Here is a 21046-nt window from a genome sequence, read left to right as displayed (position 1 = left end):
AAATAACTGATTTAATTTGGAACAATTTTTCAAGTAAGAAAATTGCAACTGTAAGTAAGAAAACTGTAAAAAGTAAAAATTTAGCTTGCTTGTTAATGACGATCAAGTCATCGAGGAAGATTGTCATAAAATTAAAAGGTCAAATTAGTAGAGGCTCTTACGGGCAAAAAGACGTGTTTTCTGCTACGAGTTTAGAGACCTAACCGCTAATTGGACACAATAGTATGATGTCTAAGGATCGATAATATGTTAAGAAGTATAAATTTGGCCTTATTAGTCACGTGCTATACCAATGCGCGTTTTAAACTTTGACAGTCTATTACTCTAAGGCAAATAGAGTAATTATATTCATATTTTGTCAGCAATAAGATCACATTATTTTCTACTTAGTGTGAAAATATGAGCTAGAACGGACATAATCTCGCTGAGTTATAGCTGTTTGAAATTTATGATGAACGCGCGGCTGCCAATTGATAACAACTAAATGCTTTTGCGCGTAGTGCGCGTCGAAAATTTGGCAAAAAAGCTTGCGGAGTGACAATATTCAAACTTCGATAAAGTATATGAAGTGGGTACTTCTCGGAAAGGAAAAATTTAGGCAAACACGATGTGACTATTTTTGGGTTGATTTAATACAACTGCAAAAAATTATTCAAACTTCAAGCAAAAAAAGTCAAATTTTTACCACTTTTTTGGATTTTTACCCCCAAAAAAATAGAGGGATTTTTCAAATTTTTATATCATCTTGTGCGGCTGTGTTTTAGCTATCTCCATGCAAGTTTTGCCGACATGCCAACAAAATTAACTTGTTCAAAATATCAAAAAAACATGGTTTTTTGGCCTATTTTTGGCCCAAAAATCGGTTTTTTGCAATTTTACCCCCAAAAAGTCAGTCCAATCATCTTAAAATCACTTTTAATCGATTCTACGGTCAAAAATACGTCTAGTAAGGTGTATCTGGGGTCCCTAGCGTATCGAGCAGACAATGCCCGTGAGAGCCTCTACTAAATAGTCTAGAACCTTCTAAATGTGACTCTATTACTATATATAATATATAATAAGTATATATAGAGTCTGCGTGTGTCATGGTATATATACCATGACACACGCAGTAACTATCTAGATCGAGTTCTTTTCGTTCAATTATTGCACCTGAAATTTCTCGCGAATCTGGCAATACGACGCGACTATAGCTACGACTGACACTCACTGGCACTATAAGTGAAATAAAAGTGGGGGTCACGACGCGACGTGAAACAAAATAATACTGGTACTATTACATACAGAGTAGTAGTAGTAATACAAAGATTTAATAAAAATGTAATTTATTACGATTAGAGTCAAACGAAACAATGTCATGAAATTGTAGGTTTATATTTATAACCTATAACCGTACCAAGACGCGCGCTGAGTTGGACTAGTCGACAGTCTTGAACAAATATTTAACGAGTATGCTAATGCACCCGTTAAACGAAACACCCTAGTTTAAGTTTGTAATTCGGTTACACTTACAATGCCCAACTTGAAGTTGAATCGATAAAATAAAATCGAAACAAGACTTTCAATCAAAAATGCTGCAGGGTCAAAAGTTAATACTATTACTAAATCAACACTAAGTGAATATAGTTAGACTTTCACTTAGACTTAGTAAGTATAACTATTTACACAATTAAATGGTTCAGTGCAATTGCCAGAGTAGTGGAATTTTTTAGGGTGTAAGGGTGGGCGCAGTGATTGGCTCCGAGTCCGCTCGTTGTTTCTGACGAGAAGCACGTCTGGTACCGGTCAACTTCAAGTGGGCAAAATAGTATTGGACGAAAATAACATCGTTCAATTGTTTTTTCAACCAACTTTTCGACAAATCTTGTAAATGTAATTGACCAATATATAAAGACGTAAATCCGTCCAGTGATCTGTTTTACCCTCAAGGATTTGTAAACTAGGCTTTTGGTCGACACCGTACCAGGGTTTGAAAGAAAAGTTTGATAAAATGGAGATGTGATCGAACTGCACTGATTTTAGGATTATAATATATTTATATTGCAATATTATACCTTATCGGACGTATTACAGTAATGCCCAATTTACCGCGGAGTTTGGGGGAAAGGAAACCTCAGCGGTAAATCGATGTTTTGCAGTTGCTTACAATATACATGTTAAGCCCTATTTGGGGGAAGGAAATAGCCGCGGCAAATCGGGGTTTGCAGTAAATCACCAAATCGGGGTTCGCAGTAAATCGGGGTTTGCAGTAAATCGGGGTTTTACTGTTTACTGTAATTTGTGAACGACCATAATTCTAAACAGACATTAATATGATTATGAACGCTCGAAGATATTTCAAAACCTTTCAAATTCGTAATGAAAAAGTAGTCATGCGGCCGGCCCTATAAGATGAAAATTGAAATGTTTGTAGAGGAATACTTTTGGGGGAAATTTGAACAGACTTTAACTTTGACAGAAATAAAAAATGAACGCTAGGGCTTTCAGCGTTCACATAATGTCCGTTCAAATAAAGTCTGATAAGTTAAGTCCTGTAAAGTGTAAGTGTACGTTACACTGTAACGTACGTGGACGCAAACGGCCGCACATTATACTTTTAACCGCCCAAATTTGTATTTAGTCCATCGTTATTTTAGTCGACCTCGACCGAATTATAGCCGATAAGTTATTCAATGACTTGCATATATTAGCTACAAGTACATTAACTTTAAGTTCACGACAGTGTACGCGGTGTTAAAATCCGTCAAAGATATCGAATTTTCATTGAAACATTACCGACTCGAATTTTTGGAATAAATATGATCGTGCGTTACGAAAATATTCACTGAGTTCTCATTTTAAAGACTGATTTAAAGACCATTCATGCTTTGTGGTTGTTTCCTTTCAAGGAAATTTCATGGTTAGAACAAAAAACGCCTCTTAATCTTATTGCAGCGTCTGTCATCGGCCGTGTATGAAGTTGAACACGTGATACTGATCCAAATTAATCAATGACAATAGTGAATAGGACTGTATGCACACACATACACACACCACTTGACATAATGATAAACCAGCCAATAAGGCCACAGTAGCCGCACCACGGGATTCCAACCAACCAATTGTGGGGGCTCGATACGAAACCAGCATATTAAATACGCTGCAGATGAGTGAATTACGTGTGATGGCCACCAAATTATGAAAACATCTCACCTCCCTAAACATCAAATATTCAACAGCACTTGGACAGGTGAAATTATCCTGAAGTGAACGAACTAGCAAATCCTGGGAGCAGGATCGCGTCCACCTCCGCAAGCAATCCTCGCATATGGTATAAGCTTTGGTCACGTGTCCTCACCAAATATGGAGATTATGCTAACCAATGCATCTTAAAGCTTATAGCTCATAACTACACTCTCCGTATATTATATAATGTGTATAATCCTCTCTTAGTAAAATTCGTCCATTCAGCTGATCACGCTACCTGAACAGAGCGATCGGATTGGCAGTCCAGTAACACGTGACACCTGGTTCAATTTCGCAATATATAATGTTTTCCCTATATAAGCGAGTACGGTAGCAACCCGCCAGTATATTGGTCATCAGTGTTCTCGCGATAGTCACGTGACTCTAGACAGCGAGGCAGAGCATATTTCCAACTTTTAATAGCCGTAATGAGCCACGCGAGTGGTCAGGTGATGAGACCACGCGGTCACGTGACCCCACGTGCCAGTTCGCATATAGGCCGGCTAAGTGCGCGTGTGACTCAGCTGATCGCTAACACGTGACAGTACGCGAGCGCGTGACCAGCTCAAGTAAGATCATGTGACCTGTATGGACCAGTGAGAGCCCATCGCCGGGTTAAAGGGTGATATCTTGAGCAGAGCTGGTCTCTTGTGTGGCTAGGTGTATTTGTTTCGTTGTGCGAATTAGACTCCCTCTATTGTAGCCGTCCCCTTTCACCTTATCCTGCTAGCATTGTGAAACTTTCCCATCGTGTTTGTTCAATCCGGGTGCTTAATTACTCATTTCAGCAGCTATTATTGTCCAACTAAATTAAGTTTCATCGGCTAATAAATCGTATTGATCCCATATAAAGAGTGTAATGACATAAGCAATTTTGAAATCCAAACACGCGTCCGCATGGTGTTGAAAAGACATGAATATATAATGTGTCTTGTAATGTATGACCTGTATAACTGCTATAACAGCCCAACAATTAAAGGGTTCTCCCAGTTGGAACCACCCCGGAATCATGCCTATTTTCAAGAAGATACTGAAATCTCAGCGTGGTGGAAAGATTCTAATAGATCAGGATGGTTATCTTTACAATTACCTGAGAGAAACTGGTTAGTTATAGATTTAACGTGTCGTTATATCATCATTTTGCCCTGTTTTACCCTTATTACTGATTAATAAAGTAGCTCTTTTTCCTAGTATTTATATTCAAGATCTATATATATAAACTGCATGTTAAGATCGACTAGGCATTAGCAAATATAGGATCTTGGAAATTTAAATATTTGCTTTAACCGACCAACTTATTGTTTCATCACTCCTATTGGTGAGATTTCACCTCAGTTTGCTCGACAAACTTAACCCGGCCAGTACCCCACTAAACTGACTACACCCCTATTAATCACACAACACCACCTATAATAATAACTATATTATACCTGTAACCCCTAATATGGGCTATTATACTAATAATACACACCGAGCTATTATAACCCTGCACTTCTGCTCAATCTCAAATTACACTAAACTTCCTCAGGTAAAGGCTCTACTTGGGCCTGTAGAGCCAAGTACAAGCTGAACTGTTATACAAGGGTTTACTACTGTGAGGGTAGTACTAGCGATCATGTGGAGATAACTGTGGATCATAATCACCCTCCTAAATTAGGTGAGCCAGTCATAATCACCATCCTGAATTAGGTGAGCCAGTCATAATCACCATCCTAAATTAGGCGAGCCAGTCATAATCACCATCCTAAATTAGGTGAGTCAGTCATAATCACCATCCTGAATTAGGTGAGTCAGTCATAATCACCATCCTAAATTAGGTGAGCCAGTTATAATCACCCTCCTAAATTAAGTGAGCCAGTCATAATCAGTAATCACCCTCCTAAATTAGGTGAGCCAGTCATAATCACCCTCCTAAATTAGGTGAGCCAGTTATAATCACCCTCCTCAATAAGGTGAGTCAGTCATAATCACCATCCTGAATTAGGTGAGTCAGTCATAATCACTATCCTGAATTAGGTGAGTCAGTCATAATCATCCTCCTAGATTAGGTGAGCCAGTCATAATCACCATCCTGAATTAGGTGAGTCAGTCATAATCACCATCCTCAATTAGGTGAGCCAGTCATAATCATCATCCTGAATTAGGTGAGTCAGTCATAATCACCATCCTGAATTAGGTGAGTCAGTCATAATCACCATCATAAACTCATAAATTAGGTGAGCCAGTCATAATCATCATCCTGAATTAAATGAGCCAGTCATAATTAACATCCTGAATTAGGTGAGCCAGTCATAATCACCATCATAAATTAGGTGGGCCAGTCATAATCATCATCCTGAATTAGGTGAGCCAATCATAATAACCTTCCTGAATTAGGCGAGTCAGTCATAATCACCCTCTTGAATTAGTTGAGTCAGTCATAATCACCATCTTAAATTAGGTGATTCGGTCATAATCACCCTCCTAAATCAGAATAGTTCTAATTTTTCTTAGAAACCACCAATCAAATATTGAACTCACACTTCGCAGTTGAAATGAGTCATTTCACAGGTCACGTGACTATTTTCAATCTGAGTGCACACGAAATTAAAACAGTTCAATAAATGGCTGTGAGCTTTATCAAATCTTTATCAAATCTCAACTTAATCATCCTCCTAGATTAGGTGAGCCAGTCATAATTAGGTGAGCCAATCATAATCACCATCCTGAATTATGTGAGCCAGTTATAATAACCTTCCTGAATTAGGCGAGTCAGTCATAATCACCCTCTTGAATTAGTTGAGTCAGTCATAATCACCATCTTAAATTAGGTGATTCGGTCATAATCACCCTCCTAAATCAGAATAGTTCTAATTTTTCTTAGAAACCACCAATCAAATATTGAACTCACACTTCACAGTTGAAATGAGTCATTTCACAGGTCACGTGACTATTTTCAATCTGAGTGCACACGAAATTGAAACAGTTCAATAAATGGCTGTGAGCTTTATCAAATCTCAACTTGAACTTTTCGATCACTTAACTTGAGAACTTGATTTCACGACTTGCGAAATTATTCATTTACTTATCAAACTGTAGCAAAATATAACGACTTCAACAGTATACACTAAGTCGAATAAATTGCTTGCTTCAAATCACGAGCTTATAAAGGTAATGTGTTTTAGGTGAGGCTAGGACGATAGAGTTAATGAGGAAGCTGAAGACTGGTGCTAAGAACAGTTACAAGGTAAGAACAGTTACAAGGTAAAAACAGTTACAAGGTGCCGTTTAAGGGGGGGGGGGGGGGGGGGGGTTTACAAGGTACTGTTTAAGGGGGGGGGGGTTACAAGGTACCGTTTAAAGGGGGGGGGGGGTTACAAGAAACCGTTTAAGGGGGGGGGGGGGTTACAAGGTACCGTTAAGTACTGTTTAAGGTACCGTTTAACACTGTTAGGTACCGTTCAAGAATTCAAGAGCAACTCTTGTATTAATTTTCCACCATTTCTGACAGCGTCGTTCAGCTTACTTTTAGAGTTTTAGCACCAATATAAACTAGTCACAAATAGTCATCATATTTCAAATCCGCAAAACTTTTCTTAGAAACCCTTCAAATTCATGAGTACAGATATCACGAGGCACGTGACCTAGCCGATAACTAGCGAGTATCACGTGTCTTGTGTTACCTTACCTAAGGGCATCACGTTACAACATATAATCTGCTTACAGATACGCCGGGAGTTGATAAAGGAACTGAACAGTCCCGAATACACGATGGATTTGGATCAAGACCTGCCTACTCTTCTAAAAAATAGGAAATCTGAAAGTAAGTCTCTTTTCCTATAAACATAACCGCTATTCAGTAGTGCTCGCTAATTAACGATCTTTACTAATTATCATACTAAAAGTGGTTTTACCGCCTATATTATTCGTCAGACGCACTGTAGATTCGGTTTCAGGTGCAATTATGTAGATTTGTAGATAATCACTGAGTCTGCCTTCTTCTGGTTAGCCTGCTTATCTACATAGCCCCTAAATACCCTATTTAGTAATTCCTGAGAGTAGATCACAAACTGTTGTTTAAGGGCCACAATCATTGCTAAGTGGTGTAAGTGTGCCACAAAGTACACCTGCGATCATACTCCTTAAAATCTACATAATTCAATGCAGCTAAAACCTAGACTCAATCCAAGGAAGGATTTAGATCAGTAATCTGACACAAGTAGCTTATAAAACAGTGCGTGTGATCATCTGTCGTATCAAATCAAATTAATTGTCACTATGTTAATAAATCATGATATACAAGTTTTAATTTTTAAAGTTTCTGTTTTTGTTTTTAATGAATAGACGTAATCAACATTTTCAATTTCATATTCACGCATATTAAATAAAATTATATTGTTATGTATTATATTATTTTGTAAACATTGGCCGGGTACCAAAAACCGGTCCCCAAACAACAAAACATTTACCTGCATTGTTACACACCAACATCACGAGATATGAGTGAGCTAACATGCGACAAAGCGACAAAGTGACAAAGCAACTTGATGATAAATATATGAAGTGACAAAACGGCTTGGTGAAGCAGAACTGCTCCTTGATTCCAAACTTGTCCCAATTAGAGTGGTTGTAGCGGCGATCAAAGACCACACCGATAATTAAGATACAGCACATCATGTATTCTCCGTCCAATAGCACAAAGGATACATTAGTACATTAGTACATGTGTTCAACTCAGCTGGGTCAGGGCCTTTCTTGCGGGCTCTGCTTGGAGCCTGCACTAAATACAACAAATAGTGTCAACTCCCCTTTACCTCCCCGCCAGATATATTTATATAAGAATTAATCTTAGAATTACAGTGTGATGATGTTGATAACCTCTGCAGGTAGATCACGCTCAGTATCATCCACATCACTACAACCGGAAGTGGAAACACAGGATATCATACTGGACGTAGATAACAACGCGCCTGATATATCTTCTATACTGGTCAGAATCTTGGTTATCATTTTATGTTTTTATTATTTAAGAAGAACTTGATAGAATTAATGGCTTTCAAGAAATATAACCTGCTCTGAGTATGTGACATATCACTTGTTTAATCACTTCTTCAGCTACAGGGTGGGCCAGCTGACTCATTACCCACAGGTCACCCTTAAATAACGTACGTAATACTAATTCTAGTCAGAATTGCTGAAAAATTTGAAGGGTCGCAGATATGGATCCAACTTAGATTTTGTAAAAGTAAAAAGGTGTCGTCGTTTATAGTGGGTGTGGCCTGCACCTTTCTTTTTAAAAAAGCTATTTTCGTCAAAAAATATGAAAGCTTTGAGATAGCAACTTAAATTTAAAAGTTTCTGGATGTCTTCGGTTACTATACGGGAAGTCATATTAAAGTTAATGTCGTGGTCTCAGTAAAATGGCAACAGATATACCTATATCGTCTCGATTTATGTAATTTGATTTAACACTCTATATTATATCTACTAGCAAGCTTAAGAAGAAATCGATAACTTGCGGGTTATTTGAACTTTTGAAATGAGGAAATGTCAAGCAGTTATCGTGAAGCTCATTTATATGCAATTATATATCATATTCATTACTGTGTTTTCTTGGGTAAATTTCTATTGATCCCGTTTGAAAAAGGCACTTACCAATCTTATGAGGAAAGGAATTACCTATTCAACGTTTCAATGTGACAACATCGTATTCATGATCTCAAATTATTTGTTTTAATACTTTCAACACTACTATATAACCCATATAGCTACCGATCTCGACATTCCCTCTCAAATTCAAGCTTGCTTAATGCTTATTTAGTGTCTCAACATTGCTGCATACACCAATCATTAAATCCCTCTCAAGCTTGCTTAATGCTTATTTAGTGTCTCAACTTTGCTGCATACACCAATCATTAAATCCCTCTCAAGCTTGCTTAATTCTTATTTAGTGTCTCAACTTTGCTGCATACACCAATCATTAAATCCCTCTCCGCCACACCGTGACTCAACGGCACTAACGACTCCCAATCGCTATATTATAACAGTTTAAGATTTTATCCCCTTCCAATTAAATGCCTCGTGTCGACTTGTCGAGATAATGGGTTGAGGAAGGTTCCCAGTATGGCATAAACTTTAACATCTCATACGACTGGTCACGTGATTCATCACCAGGTTGCCATGACACCACGTGATTCATCACCAGGTTAACATGACACCTCGTGATTGGGTCACATGATCTGATGATCACTCGCTGAAATGGACAAATTGCTCGTTCGTTTAACGGTCACCGGGTCACTGCAGAGCTCTTCGCAAGTCTCGAATATAATTTTATTTAAGTAATGCGGGTTTTAAGAGTGCGAATATGATGGTAATAATCGGCGTAGTCTGTAGCGGCACTTCAGTTTGTCAAAATGAATTGACAGATTAAGTCTCCCAACATCCAATTTTCAAGTCATATGTTAAGGGTTGTTAACATATTACGTAATATTACGTAATTTGGGTTTCCGAATGATGACGGATTGCTGTTGATTACGTAATCAGAATTTTAATTTTACCCTCTAGAATGATATTAATTCGGATTCCACTAAATTCCAATCTGATAGTGGTAAACTTTCGGATATGTGAACAACCATTGAATATGGGAATTAAAATGGATCTTAAATGAGTGGCTATTAATCTTATTTGATACCACTCAAACAGGACGTTTCACAGAGCGAGGAATGCGAAGAAGAAGATTCCAGAACAGAATTGAGCTCGGAAACATCCAGAATAAATGAGGAATTGCAGGATGTGTTACAAAAGTTGATAAACGAGCCAGACCTTCTGCAAGACCTTGTGAATAGTCTGATGGGACCAAGTGGGGAAGGTTAGTGAAGTTTTGGGATTATTACAGTGATTCTAGGATTAGATTGATAGGTCAATGCTGGACCTTGGAAGCTGATTGGGGTTTCGCTGTCAGGAAAAAATTGTTCACTTCCCCCGACACTAGACCCCGCGTTTGGGGATAGCTTTGTAGCCGAGACATGGCTAAACCGTTATTTAGCTAGAGCAGATTAATTGTCCTGTGAACATGAAGAGATGTACGATTTGTTTTGAAACGTGACCCTTGGTTTTGATTGGTCTGCATGGTTGAATTGACTGATTGGTTAATTGCTGCCGTGTGTCAGAAAAAATATAGTTCATCTCCCGTCAGACCCTACTTTTCAAGAAGTGCACTGGTCGCTTTTTACCCAGTACTAAACGCAGCCGAGACATTGCTATAAATTACCACTCAAACTCAATGACGCAGAGTTAGTTCGATGAAATTATTTCTCGGTAAAACAGTGGCTTCAACTTCAAGTGCGAAACATTTATAGTTCTTGGCACCCTTTTAACATGCAATTTGGCGGATTTAAAAATATCTAGGACTAGTTTTTGGTGTGTTCAATTTAATAGCTGAGATATATGTGACTGTACAGTTGATATCGAGATTGTATCCACGAAACGAACGATCATAAAATGTATGATAAAATAACGCTCTTCACTGTTATAACTAACCCCAATTTTCCACACCAGGTGAAATAAAAGCGGAATCAATGAAAGAAAAAGACTCTCAACCTCAAACCTCATACACCCAACCTCAAACCTCAGCGAATTTACCGTTTACCTCTGAATTAGACAGTTTACCACCCAACACGACTGTTGTCAGCGACCTCCCACCCCTCGTCTCAAACACTCCCCTAACCTCATCTCAGTGCAGCTCCAACCTCCTCCAACCTCTCCTAACCTCACCTCAAAGCGGCATGATCATCACGTCATCTCCCTCTCTAATGATGACGTCATCAGGACCAATGATGACGTCATCATCTCCTCAGATAATGGCTATGCCAGTACCCATGGTTTCTAATAGTGGAGGTGTAATGGCACCTGGTCAGATCGTGGCTACAGTGGGCCACGGATCTGATAACACGCTAGTTGCTGGTTAGTATAAGCTACCTTAGGTCGCATAGGTTGGATAGTCGTATAGTCGCATAGGTCGCATAGTCGCATAGGTCGCATGGTGAAGACTCAAATGGCACAGAATATAATTTCTCTGGATTGCAACATTAGTCAGTTAATTACAATTCACAAAATTATTTGTCAATTAATGTCTTAATTAGCGGTATAACTGTCGGACAAGCTTCTACCTCATCAGACGTTATTTGATCGGACATTCCTCCAGCGTCCAATTAATGTCCGTTCAAAAGTCCGATAAGTTAATCAATAAAACCCCCGCTCCCCCAGGTCAGCTAGTTCGGCTCCCGGAGAGTATCATCAGTAACGACATGTTATTTAAACGCATGAACGAAGGAGGGTGTACTCTTTACATTGCACCCCCTGCTCTCAAGAACCCGTACTGTAGACAGTGTAACTCTTCCTTTAACTCCGCTCAACAGATGGACCAGCATTTCCAGTTAGTGTCTCAATAATTAACTGAATAAACTGAATAGTTAACTGAAGATAATGAGAAATAAAGTCCCGATGTAGTACAAATACAATTACCTAAATATGTTAGAAGAGATCAACAAATTAAAGTTTAAGGGACTATTGCAGCAACTCAAATCATTAAATTCCTTTTAGATTAAAAATTTGCGTCAATCAGCCTAGAACGTCACATTTATACCTTTTGGCAACTTTGTTGGTTTTATCTAACCATCCGGTTATCAGGTCACTAAAGTGTTGCGAGATGTGTAAAATGGCGTTCTGTGTTCAAGCTCACTACGATAAACATGTAGAACTAAACCATCCAGATGGTTAGTTAAATATTAAATCAATAAATGTTTTTGCCATGAAACGGACCAAACTGATCCTAACTCATATTCCACTCATCATAGCATATCGCTTCAGCATGTACAAAGGGCATTTAACCTCAATCAGTTTAATGTAGTGAAATGACTGGTGTGAATGAAGTAGTGTACTAATACAAGTTGGAGAGGATCAGGTAAGCTTAGTCAGCATCCATGATGTTACAAACCCTCTGGGACATTACTGCGCCCAGTCTCCAAAGTTACAGTAAATTCCTACTACGGACAAACAAACACAGACAAAACACCAACAAGAAACTGATATACACTAGCTAGCTCAGAGAGGAAATGAGTACCGGCTCAGGAGGTATGTCAAAACAGGGCGCCCTTTCGAACACTACTCGGGCTAGAATCAGTGCAATTCGGACACTACTATGCAACTGAATAGTTAAATATTATATCAATTATACTGGGGTTCAGATCCTTTTTCTCTCAGATCTGCCACATTTACGTTTTACTATCTTCAGGAACTGTTACGGGGTCTCCCTAATATTCATCATCATTCATCAATCATAATTCATGTGTAAATTGTGTCACCCTGTGTGTCACCCTGTGTGTCACCCTGTGTGTTACTTTTACACTGTGTGTCACCCTGTGTGTCACCCTGTGTGTCATCCTGTGTGTCACCCTGTGTGTCACCCTGTGTGTCACCCTGTGTGTCACCCTGTGTGTCACCCTGTGTGTCACCCTGTGTGTCACCTTGTGTGTCACCCTGTGTATCACCCTGTGTGTCACCCTGTCTGTCACCCTGTCTGTCACCCTGTCTGTCACCCTGTCTGTCACCATGTCTGTCACCCTGTCTGTCACCCTGTCTGTCACCCTGTGTGTCACCCTGTGTGTCACCCTGTGTGTCACCCTGTATGTCACCCTGTCTGTCACCCTGTCTGTCACCCTGTGTGTCACCTTGTGTGTCACCCTGTATGTCACCCTGTCTGTCACCCTGTCTGTCACCCTGTGTGTCACCTTGTGTGTCACCTTGTGTGTCACCATCGCTTCCTCAAATTATTCGTCATATAGTAGTGCTGAAAGTATTAAAATAAAGTGGTCAGACTGGACTAGATAACCCGGGGTCCTCCCTCGAGTAACGCCGCGTGATGTCACGTGTGACGTCACGTGACGTCACACGTCACGTGACGTCACGCTACCCTGCCAGGTAACAAGAGTGCGTGGGGGACATTGTGTGAGACGTGTGGGAGAGTGTTTGGAGTGCAGTTCCAGTTGGATAGTCACAGGATAAAGTGCTCCAACAGGGTCTCCCTCAGGTGTCCCAGGTACTGTGCAGCTAATTAGATAATTAGTAAGGTAATTAGTTAATTAGCTGGCCAATTGAAGTTTAATGATTAGTTGGAATAATATATCATTGCATTGCTATTGGAGTATTTTATTTTTCCAAAACGTTTCTAGAAAATATACACTTTATAAAATAACGTAGTCAGACTTAAAACAGACTTTCTGCTGATCGGTCATTAACTGTCACGTGTCACTAACTGTCACGTGTCAGGTGTTTCTATTCGTTTGGGTTTGAAGGAGATATAACACGACACAAAGCACTACACGGCAGTATGTTGGGAGTACGCTGTGAGGCGTGTCAGAAATCATTTCCTACTTCTCTCGGCCTCCAAAACCACCAGTCTAGGTTAGACTTTCATATTATTTATTTTAATTATTTATTATTTTAATTTATTTAATTTTTTAGCTCTTTGGTTAAGTAATACACATTTTAGTTCTTCTACAAATTAGAAAAATTTTGTTATGGAACCTTTCAATTGAATCAAATCAGTCGAATACAAAAATGATACTACAAGAATAGACTTATAATCGATGCTTGCTGTGTATTTCCAAGAAATTAGAATAATCTAATTTTAGGTGTTTAAAAAAAGGTGTTTAAAAAATCTACTAATTCACCGTGAGTTCTCGTGAAAGTAGATACAAATACAGTATCTGAATGAAATTCATTTGCGGTAGCAAAGATAATATACGGAGGGGGGGTGGTACCCCCCCCCCCCCCCTAAAAACGGGCATTTCTCAAGTAAAATCCTAACCGTTCAAATTAAAGAGTTTCAATTCAACCTGAAGGTAAAAACCGTACCATAGATTTAAAATAAGGATGAACTGTCACTACAGAATAATTAGCTAGTCTTAAGTTAATGTGACTTGGTCAACTGCATCTCTACATTTTTAAAATCTCTTCTGCAATGCTAGATGCAATGACATAAAGGAGAAACGCAATCTCTAAAATAGTGAAAATACGTAAAGAAAACATTACAATTCTGGCGAAAGATCCAGTTACTGATTGGAATAGTCGCCTCAAATGCACCGGTGACGCCATCAAAGCATCAACCAATTGATCATCCTTTAATGATAACTGGGAAGGGCTGAAGAGCATATTTTATCGAATTTTATCTTCATATGAACTGAATATTCGTAAAATTCTGCACTGTTTCGACATGTTCCTGTTAAGATCGTCATAAACTATAGATCGCAACTCATCAAGTATTCTAAAATCATAGTCTCGTTTCGGCTTTAGGGAATTTAGAGAAAAGTCAAGGTCGTTCACCTCAATCCAGTCAAGCACTATTTCTGCGAAGTGCCAACACTCTAGGTTACGGTTTTTAATCGAATATTGTCTCCAACATCGAGTCCGACGCAATAGTTCCAATCTTATATTATATGGAGCCACGTTGCTTGTTTGAAACAAACCTTTAATCGAGTTGGCAAAGTGTGATTTAACTATCTCAATATCCGTTACTATGGTAACTAGTAGTGTGCCGATTTATCTCAATATCCACTAACTTGCAGCGAGAACACACATAGCACGTCTGCTTCGTCTGATTTCAGGATCTTTCCAAGTAAATCGAGTACTGTTTTACATTTCTCGTTAACGTCTATCTTATCAACCAGAACATCCAGCAAAATATCAAAATGGTTGTTTTCTGCTTTCAATAGCGTGTTTAAAATGATTTTATCGAAATCGTTGAACTCTACAGTGAGAATGTTTTTGAAATTTTCTTTTCCAGAGCTGTTCACAAAATCCAACACTATCTGAGTTACTGTAACTTTGTTAGTGAGCCTTTCCTCTGAAAATCCTAATTTTCTGAGCGTGTGAATTGTTCTCAAGATCCTCCCAAAGTTCTCTGCCTTTAGATAAATTTTGAACCAATTATTAATCTCCTCGATAAGCTAAACAATATCAAATGTCAGTGCAAATGTTGTTATAACCTTGATATTGTCGAACGTTACTTCGACTTCCCATCCTTTCAATAAGCTAATACAGTCCGAAACTTCATTCCAATTTCCATTGAATCCATCAATCAGCCATAGTACCCCGTTTTCAATCTTTTTATTAAATTCGTCACTCCATCGCGTTATCTCATGACTCTGTACGAAGAAAGGAGGATTGTCTGCAGGTGCAACAATCACTTTTATTTCATCCGAACTTGCAGGTTGTTTAGCTTCTTACTTCTCCTCTGGTAGTTTTATTTGCATTACCTGATGAGATATCGTTACTTAGCCTTACAAAAAGAAAAAAAGCAAAACAAGATATTTTTTAGATTTCACGGTAAAAAGTTCTCTTTCTCATAAGAGAAGCACAAATAAAATCAATCGATCAAATTCAACTACTCGTTGAAAAAAGTTGCAAACATGCAAATTATCACTTCATGCGCAAGTAAACGTACTGAAATATTCTTAAAGCAAGTCATGCGGGCTTGTATTTGTAATGAATATTTGCACAGAAGAATTTCGACTAAGATAAGTGACAGCGATAACGCTACCATCCCGTTCAAACAGGGATATCGATTTACATACGCTAATATTTATAGCTTTATAGGTCACAACGCATATAAAGATATAAATCACGATTATTAGATTACCTTACTCGGGAATATTATAGCGGGTTAATTTATGACTGGGAAAATTAATGACCGGGAAAATATGGCGGACTTTCCCAAAACCCGCCAAATTATCCCGGTCATGTATTTACCGGTGGCCGACCTTTCAAGTTTTTTTTCAGAGGTCAACAAATTTTCAACCGAAATTTCTGTTTTTGTTACTTGTTAAAGAAGTTATTTCAATTTACAGTTATTGATATTACTCAGAAATAGAAAAAAAGACACGTCTATTTAAAGGAAAATAAATGTAAGCAATAATAAGTCAAATCTTCAATAAAGCGTATTCTCATTCTCATTATCGCTAATGCCCCCTGCACTGATTATGATAGAGCGCTAATAATCATTTTTAAAAATAAATTGTGTACATATGCAACAGTTTTTCATTTGACGAGAGGATGACATCATTTGTTTGTTTTTTAATTAATTTTAACCAGTTACGTATATTATTATTATAATATGTATTATATATTATTATTATTTTCGTTTTCTTCTATAACATATAAATTGTTTTCTTCTCTACGATTCACTGATTCATGGGCAAGAGAAGTGAGAATCACGGTCTACCCTGAAATCTGATTTCTATAACCAAATTGTGATTTTTATAACGAAATTATGGTAGCAACCGCCAATAAAGTTACAGCCCTCCATCCATGACTGCTTCAAAAGTCTTCTCTCGCACATATGAGACTTCAGGTAAAATATGATGATCACCACCCCCTTGGAACCCCATAATCTGAGTCGGCGGGTTTTTTTATGACTGGTAAAATTTTTGACCGGGAAAAATATGGCGGAATCTTCAAAAACCCACCACTTTATCCCGGTTATAATATTCCCGAGTAAGGTATGTAAAAATATTATCCTAGACTCACGCGGGTGGTAATGATTCTCCCAACATGAACCATTCACAATGAACATATCTCTCCTCAGAAGGAACACGGCTAACAGTAAAGACTTTGTGGCACCCCGAACCTGTACGCTCTGTTTCAAGAAGTTCTGTCTTGAAGCTGACTACCTAAAACATATTAACACTCATAACCAGGAGATTCTGGAGGCTAACGCTAAACTAAGTAGGTCGATCTTTTCAGATTTTATTATTTAACTGTTTTTTAGCTGGGTGAATTATTTTATTTTCATATGGTTATTTATGATTTAACCGGCCGTAGAAACTTAGTTTCGTTTGAATTGGATCAAATTGCTCATTCAACTTTAAGTAGAAATTATGCATCATTCGACTGCCTCTTCAGAGCTTTATCAATGTTAAGGTCGACTTGTACCATAATCATACTAACAAACAGTGAACAGCCAAATATATAATTGCTCCTTATAAATGGTATAAGCTGACCGAATGTCTCCCCATTTCAGAAGGGGCGCTTGCCAGGGCCTAAGGAATCGTCCACATTTAACGTAAGCAGCTTAAGGGGGAGACAGTTTAAAAATGGTTACGCTGGTGTAATTTCTACACAATAGCTTTAAGTTTATAAACTTACAGATGATTATAAAAGTGGAGAGGGGTCTATAAAATGACCAAAATAAAAGCCTCTACTAAAAATGTCTAATTTTCAGACGGTGCAAGTGCAAGTCAGGCTGATAAAGTGTGCCACTTCTGCACCAAGACATTCTCCACCCAACGCAAGCTACTCACCCACCAAGCTCAACATATGGATCTTAACATCTGCAAGTTCTGCGGAGTATGGTGCCAGAACCAGTCCGAGTTAGTGGATCATGAGCGCGTAAATCACGTGTTCAAAGCCTCGTGACACGTGTTGTTAATCACGTGTTCAAAGCCTCGTGACACGTGCTGTAAATCACGTGTTCAAAGCCTCGTGACACGTGTTGCAAATCACGTGTTCAAAGCCTCGTGACGCGTGCTGTAAATCACGTGTTCAAAGCCCCGTGACACGTGTTGTAAATCACGTGTTCAAAGCCTTGTGACAATCACAATGCGGTTTAAGCTAACCAATCAGATTCAGAAGACAGTATTGAACCCATGTGACACAAGCCAAGTATAAGTAATCAAAATCGGTCTGAGATAAGGGTGCTCGATCATGACGTGAAAATTTGGAGGTGAAAAACTCTTATTTTTGGAACAGAATATTTTTGAGCTATTTACTTTTGCAATTATTTTATATGTACACGGAAGGGTTAAGTTAAATTACTTGACGCGGCTTAGTTAAAGTTGAACTTAAAGTCTAGAATTAGTAAATAGTAATATTTCCACGATTGTACTAATTGTAGTTGCGACAGAGTGTCGATATTTTCATTTTAATTTATTGATTTCATACTATTACTGTAAGTGTAACTAGTAAAGTCTATTAACTAGCTATGATCCAAAATATGGTCAATATAAAGTGGGTGTTATTTGAATTTAATTGTGGTAATGATTAATTTCCATAGTTTCGAATTATATTGTAACTTTATTTCACCATTTTAACTTTTTAACGTTTTTACAGTTGAGTTTTAACAATTTATATCAATTATCAAATATATGTAATTGTATTACAACTGTCCAAATAATATATTATAATATTGTGAATACAGACTGGAGCTATAAGTATAATTATAAACCAAAACTGTAGTTTAACTTTTTATTATTTTTAAACAAAAACCCTAAATTACAGTTTATCTTTTAAAATATGCTGCTTGATACTGATAGATACCCGCTATTAATCTAAAAATAAAAGCCTCGCATTTTATAAAAAAATTAAATACTACTTAATTATCAATGTCATAATCATCAATTGAAAACATGAAATTTAAATGGAAAGTTATCGCTATCATTGCCCGGTTGGAGTATAAAAACACTGAATTTGATGATATCGTTGTGCAGAAATGAAATAATATCATTGTGCAGATCGCTCAAAAATCGTTTTGAGCGATCACATCCTCTCAGTCTCCCTCTCAGTCATTCCAAGTTCTTGCTACTCCTAAACTACTCCGTCATACTCATTTATCGTTCTATTGAATAATGGTTCATCCTGAAATAAGATATTGAGAAATAATAAGTCATCAATTTCTCTACTCATCAACAGATTACCAAAAATCCCTTACTTATGCACTTTCAAGTAGTACTACCATATAGGTGCCGGTGGTACTTACCTGAGGACCCCAGGCTATTATGTTCATTAATATAGATTTGGCGGAATGACAGGCTGAGCGCGGCCCAGTAAGGTGGTACTGGTATGGAAGTCAATATTAACTTACAATTTCGTTTTGTCTTTTGGCGGACATCCAACCAAAGTTTAACAGAAACTTGGTTTCCTTGTCTCCACTTTCGTTCTGTGTTCACCTCCATCTATAAACGGCTAACTTTCCGCTAAGTGGTCCCACGTCATTTTAACTTTTACAGCTACCACCGCAGACTGGCCAGTAATTACAGTCAAGAATGCCTCGTCTACCGTCACTTCTCATTGATAATGATATATACTGGGTTTCATATCTGTTGTTAAGGAAACATGCAAAGCCACCATCATAAGATCATAATATATAGTATTCAGTACTAGTATAATAATAGTAATATAATAATAAATATAACTATATGCTGACAATATACAATGGTCTGCATTGAATGTGTAATGATATGTATGGAAAGTTAAGTATGATATACTACCTATTCGAACACCGATCATTTCATACGTAAATCCAAGCTTCTCGTTGACTTGTGAAGGCGAATATCCCTCAGTCAGTGACTCCAACACTAAGTTAACCCTGTATGTCTGCTCCTCTCGCAGAATGTTTTCCCCCAAAAACTGTTGTATCCCACAGTCACCGCCACCAATGTTCTTCCAACTTAACCCTTGCATTCCATCAATTGTTAACAGTTCAGCTACAAAGTCTATTTCTATGGTCTCAGTAATGATCATTTTCTGTGTTACAAAGCATTCTATACGATTTTCTCCTGTAATTAGTTCGTTCGGTTCAAGGACGAATACGACCAAACTTGATTTTATTACTCCCCATTCATCTGCTTGTAGAGTAAAATAAATGCTAGTTAGGTTGGAATACGTCGATCCACCCTGACCAAATGAGTCTATTAACTCCTGTAAGCTGACTTCAATTGTGAAATTAACTACTTCTCCCTCCAAGATTCCAGAACCAAGCATTTCGATGTAAAGCTTTGCTTTAAAAGGGAAGAAAGGTGATATTCTAGCATCCACTTCCTCATCGTTTTCCCACCATGCTGTCCCTGAAATAAAAGTTAACTATAATCAAGAAACCACTAGTACAGTGCTTTATACTTATAGTTATACGTTTCTAAATAAAATTAAATTTTGATTAAGACTTGACTCTTTACTTATATTAAATTATTTTATTGTCTACCTGTCGACTCAAGATCACTACTATATCGAGCGCTAAAATATATTCGTCGAACAGTACTGTTTTTAAGAATCACAACCTATAAGTATAACTTATTTGTTTTCTTACCTCCGTCCAAGCCAAGTTCCCCATCGATGTCACTTATGGAACCTTGCGCATAAACTCGACGTTTTATCATGACAAACAGACAAATAATGACAAGGGAAAACATTGCCCTGCTTGTTTATTTTTGTGGTTAAACAAATTAGAAAAATCTGTTCGTATGATTATTGGAATTAAGATAGCAAATTAAAATATACGACAGAAAACTGCCGAACTAGGCAAAGTACCTACTCAACCACGAGCTACTATGATAATGCTGTATTGCTTGTCTCCTGCTTGCTTCTTTTGCATGTAGTAATTATTAATCATGTATGACTAAGATGAAAGTATTAAAATTTAACGTTTGAGTTATTTTCTACAAGATAAAACAGTACTGGCAAGTCACAAGCAAGTCACAGGCACTTGACGTCACGGGCAAGTCACGGGCAAGTTACAGGCAAATCACATGAGGCACGTATATAACTATTAAATATAAGCAGTAAAGTGTGAACTTCTCCTATTCATTGTCATTTGTGAATTCTTATTTGATGTACTGCGTTTCATATCTTTAGTTAAGGAAACATTTAAATTCACATTGGGTGCCAGTAAATGTATTAGATACCACTATAATATATAATAATACTATCAACTGTAGAAATAGTAGAACTATAATATAAATATAATATTATCTATCTACTGTGGAATTAGTAGAACTAGAAGCGATATCATATA

At 37.7% G+C, this 21046-nt stretch overlaps 2 protein-coding genes and 1 long non-coding RNA gene across 5 annotated transcripts in view; 2 read left to right on the top strand and 1 right to left on the bottom strand.

Annotated features, from left to right (window-relative positions):
* Positions 1–21046, top strand: part of LOC134821552 (low-density lipoprotein receptor-related protein 1B-like) — a 108349-nt gene that overhangs the window by 65772 nt on the left and 21531 nt on the right. The window lies entirely within an intron of this gene.
* Positions 4189–18476, top strand: LOC134822322 (zinc finger and BTB domain-containing protein 20-like). 3 transcript variants are annotated; one of them, XM_063833316.1, is made up of 14 exons: positions 4189–4328; positions 4754–4882; positions 6390–6451; positions 6931–7027; positions 8091–8194; positions 9907–10072; positions 10762–11166; positions 11470–11638; positions 11893–11978; positions 13183–13300; positions 13531–13665; positions 16847–16986; positions 17282–17323; positions 17483–18476. In XM_063833316.1, exons 1-13 carry the CDS (start codon positions 4235–4237, stop codon positions 17302–17304), a joined length of 1728 nt encoding a protein of 575 aa, XP_063689386.1. In that variant the 5' UTR covers positions 4189–4234; the 3' UTR covers positions 17305–17323; positions 17483–18476. The 3 variants fall into 3 exon arrangements, with proteins under 3 accessions (XP_063689386.1, XP_063689385.1, XP_063689384.1); XM_063833315.1 differs by lacking the exon at positions 17282–17323 and having other exon boundaries at positions 9919–10072; XM_063833314.1 differs by lacking the exon at positions 17282–17323.
* LOC134822323 (uncharacterized) lies at positions 18273–20556 on the bottom strand. Its single transcript, XR_010161167.1, has 3 exons — positions 20342–20556; positions 19121–20102; positions 18273–18894 (listed from the first exon to the last, which is right to left on the bottom strand). It is a non-coding gene; the product is annotated as an uncharacterized LOC134822323 (long non-coding RNA).

The sequence above is a fragment of the Bolinopsis microptera genome, chromosome 10, assembly GCF_026151205.1.
Source record: "Bolinopsis microptera isolate Bmic1 chromosome 10, MBARI_Bmic_1.0, whole genome shotgun sequence".
Lineage (NCBI taxonomy): Eukaryota > Metazoa > Ctenophora > Tentaculata > Lobata > Bolinopsidae > Bolinopsis > Bolinopsis microptera.
Note: the sequence above shows the minus strand (reverse complement) of the source record. Positions and strands in the feature narration are given on the sequence as shown.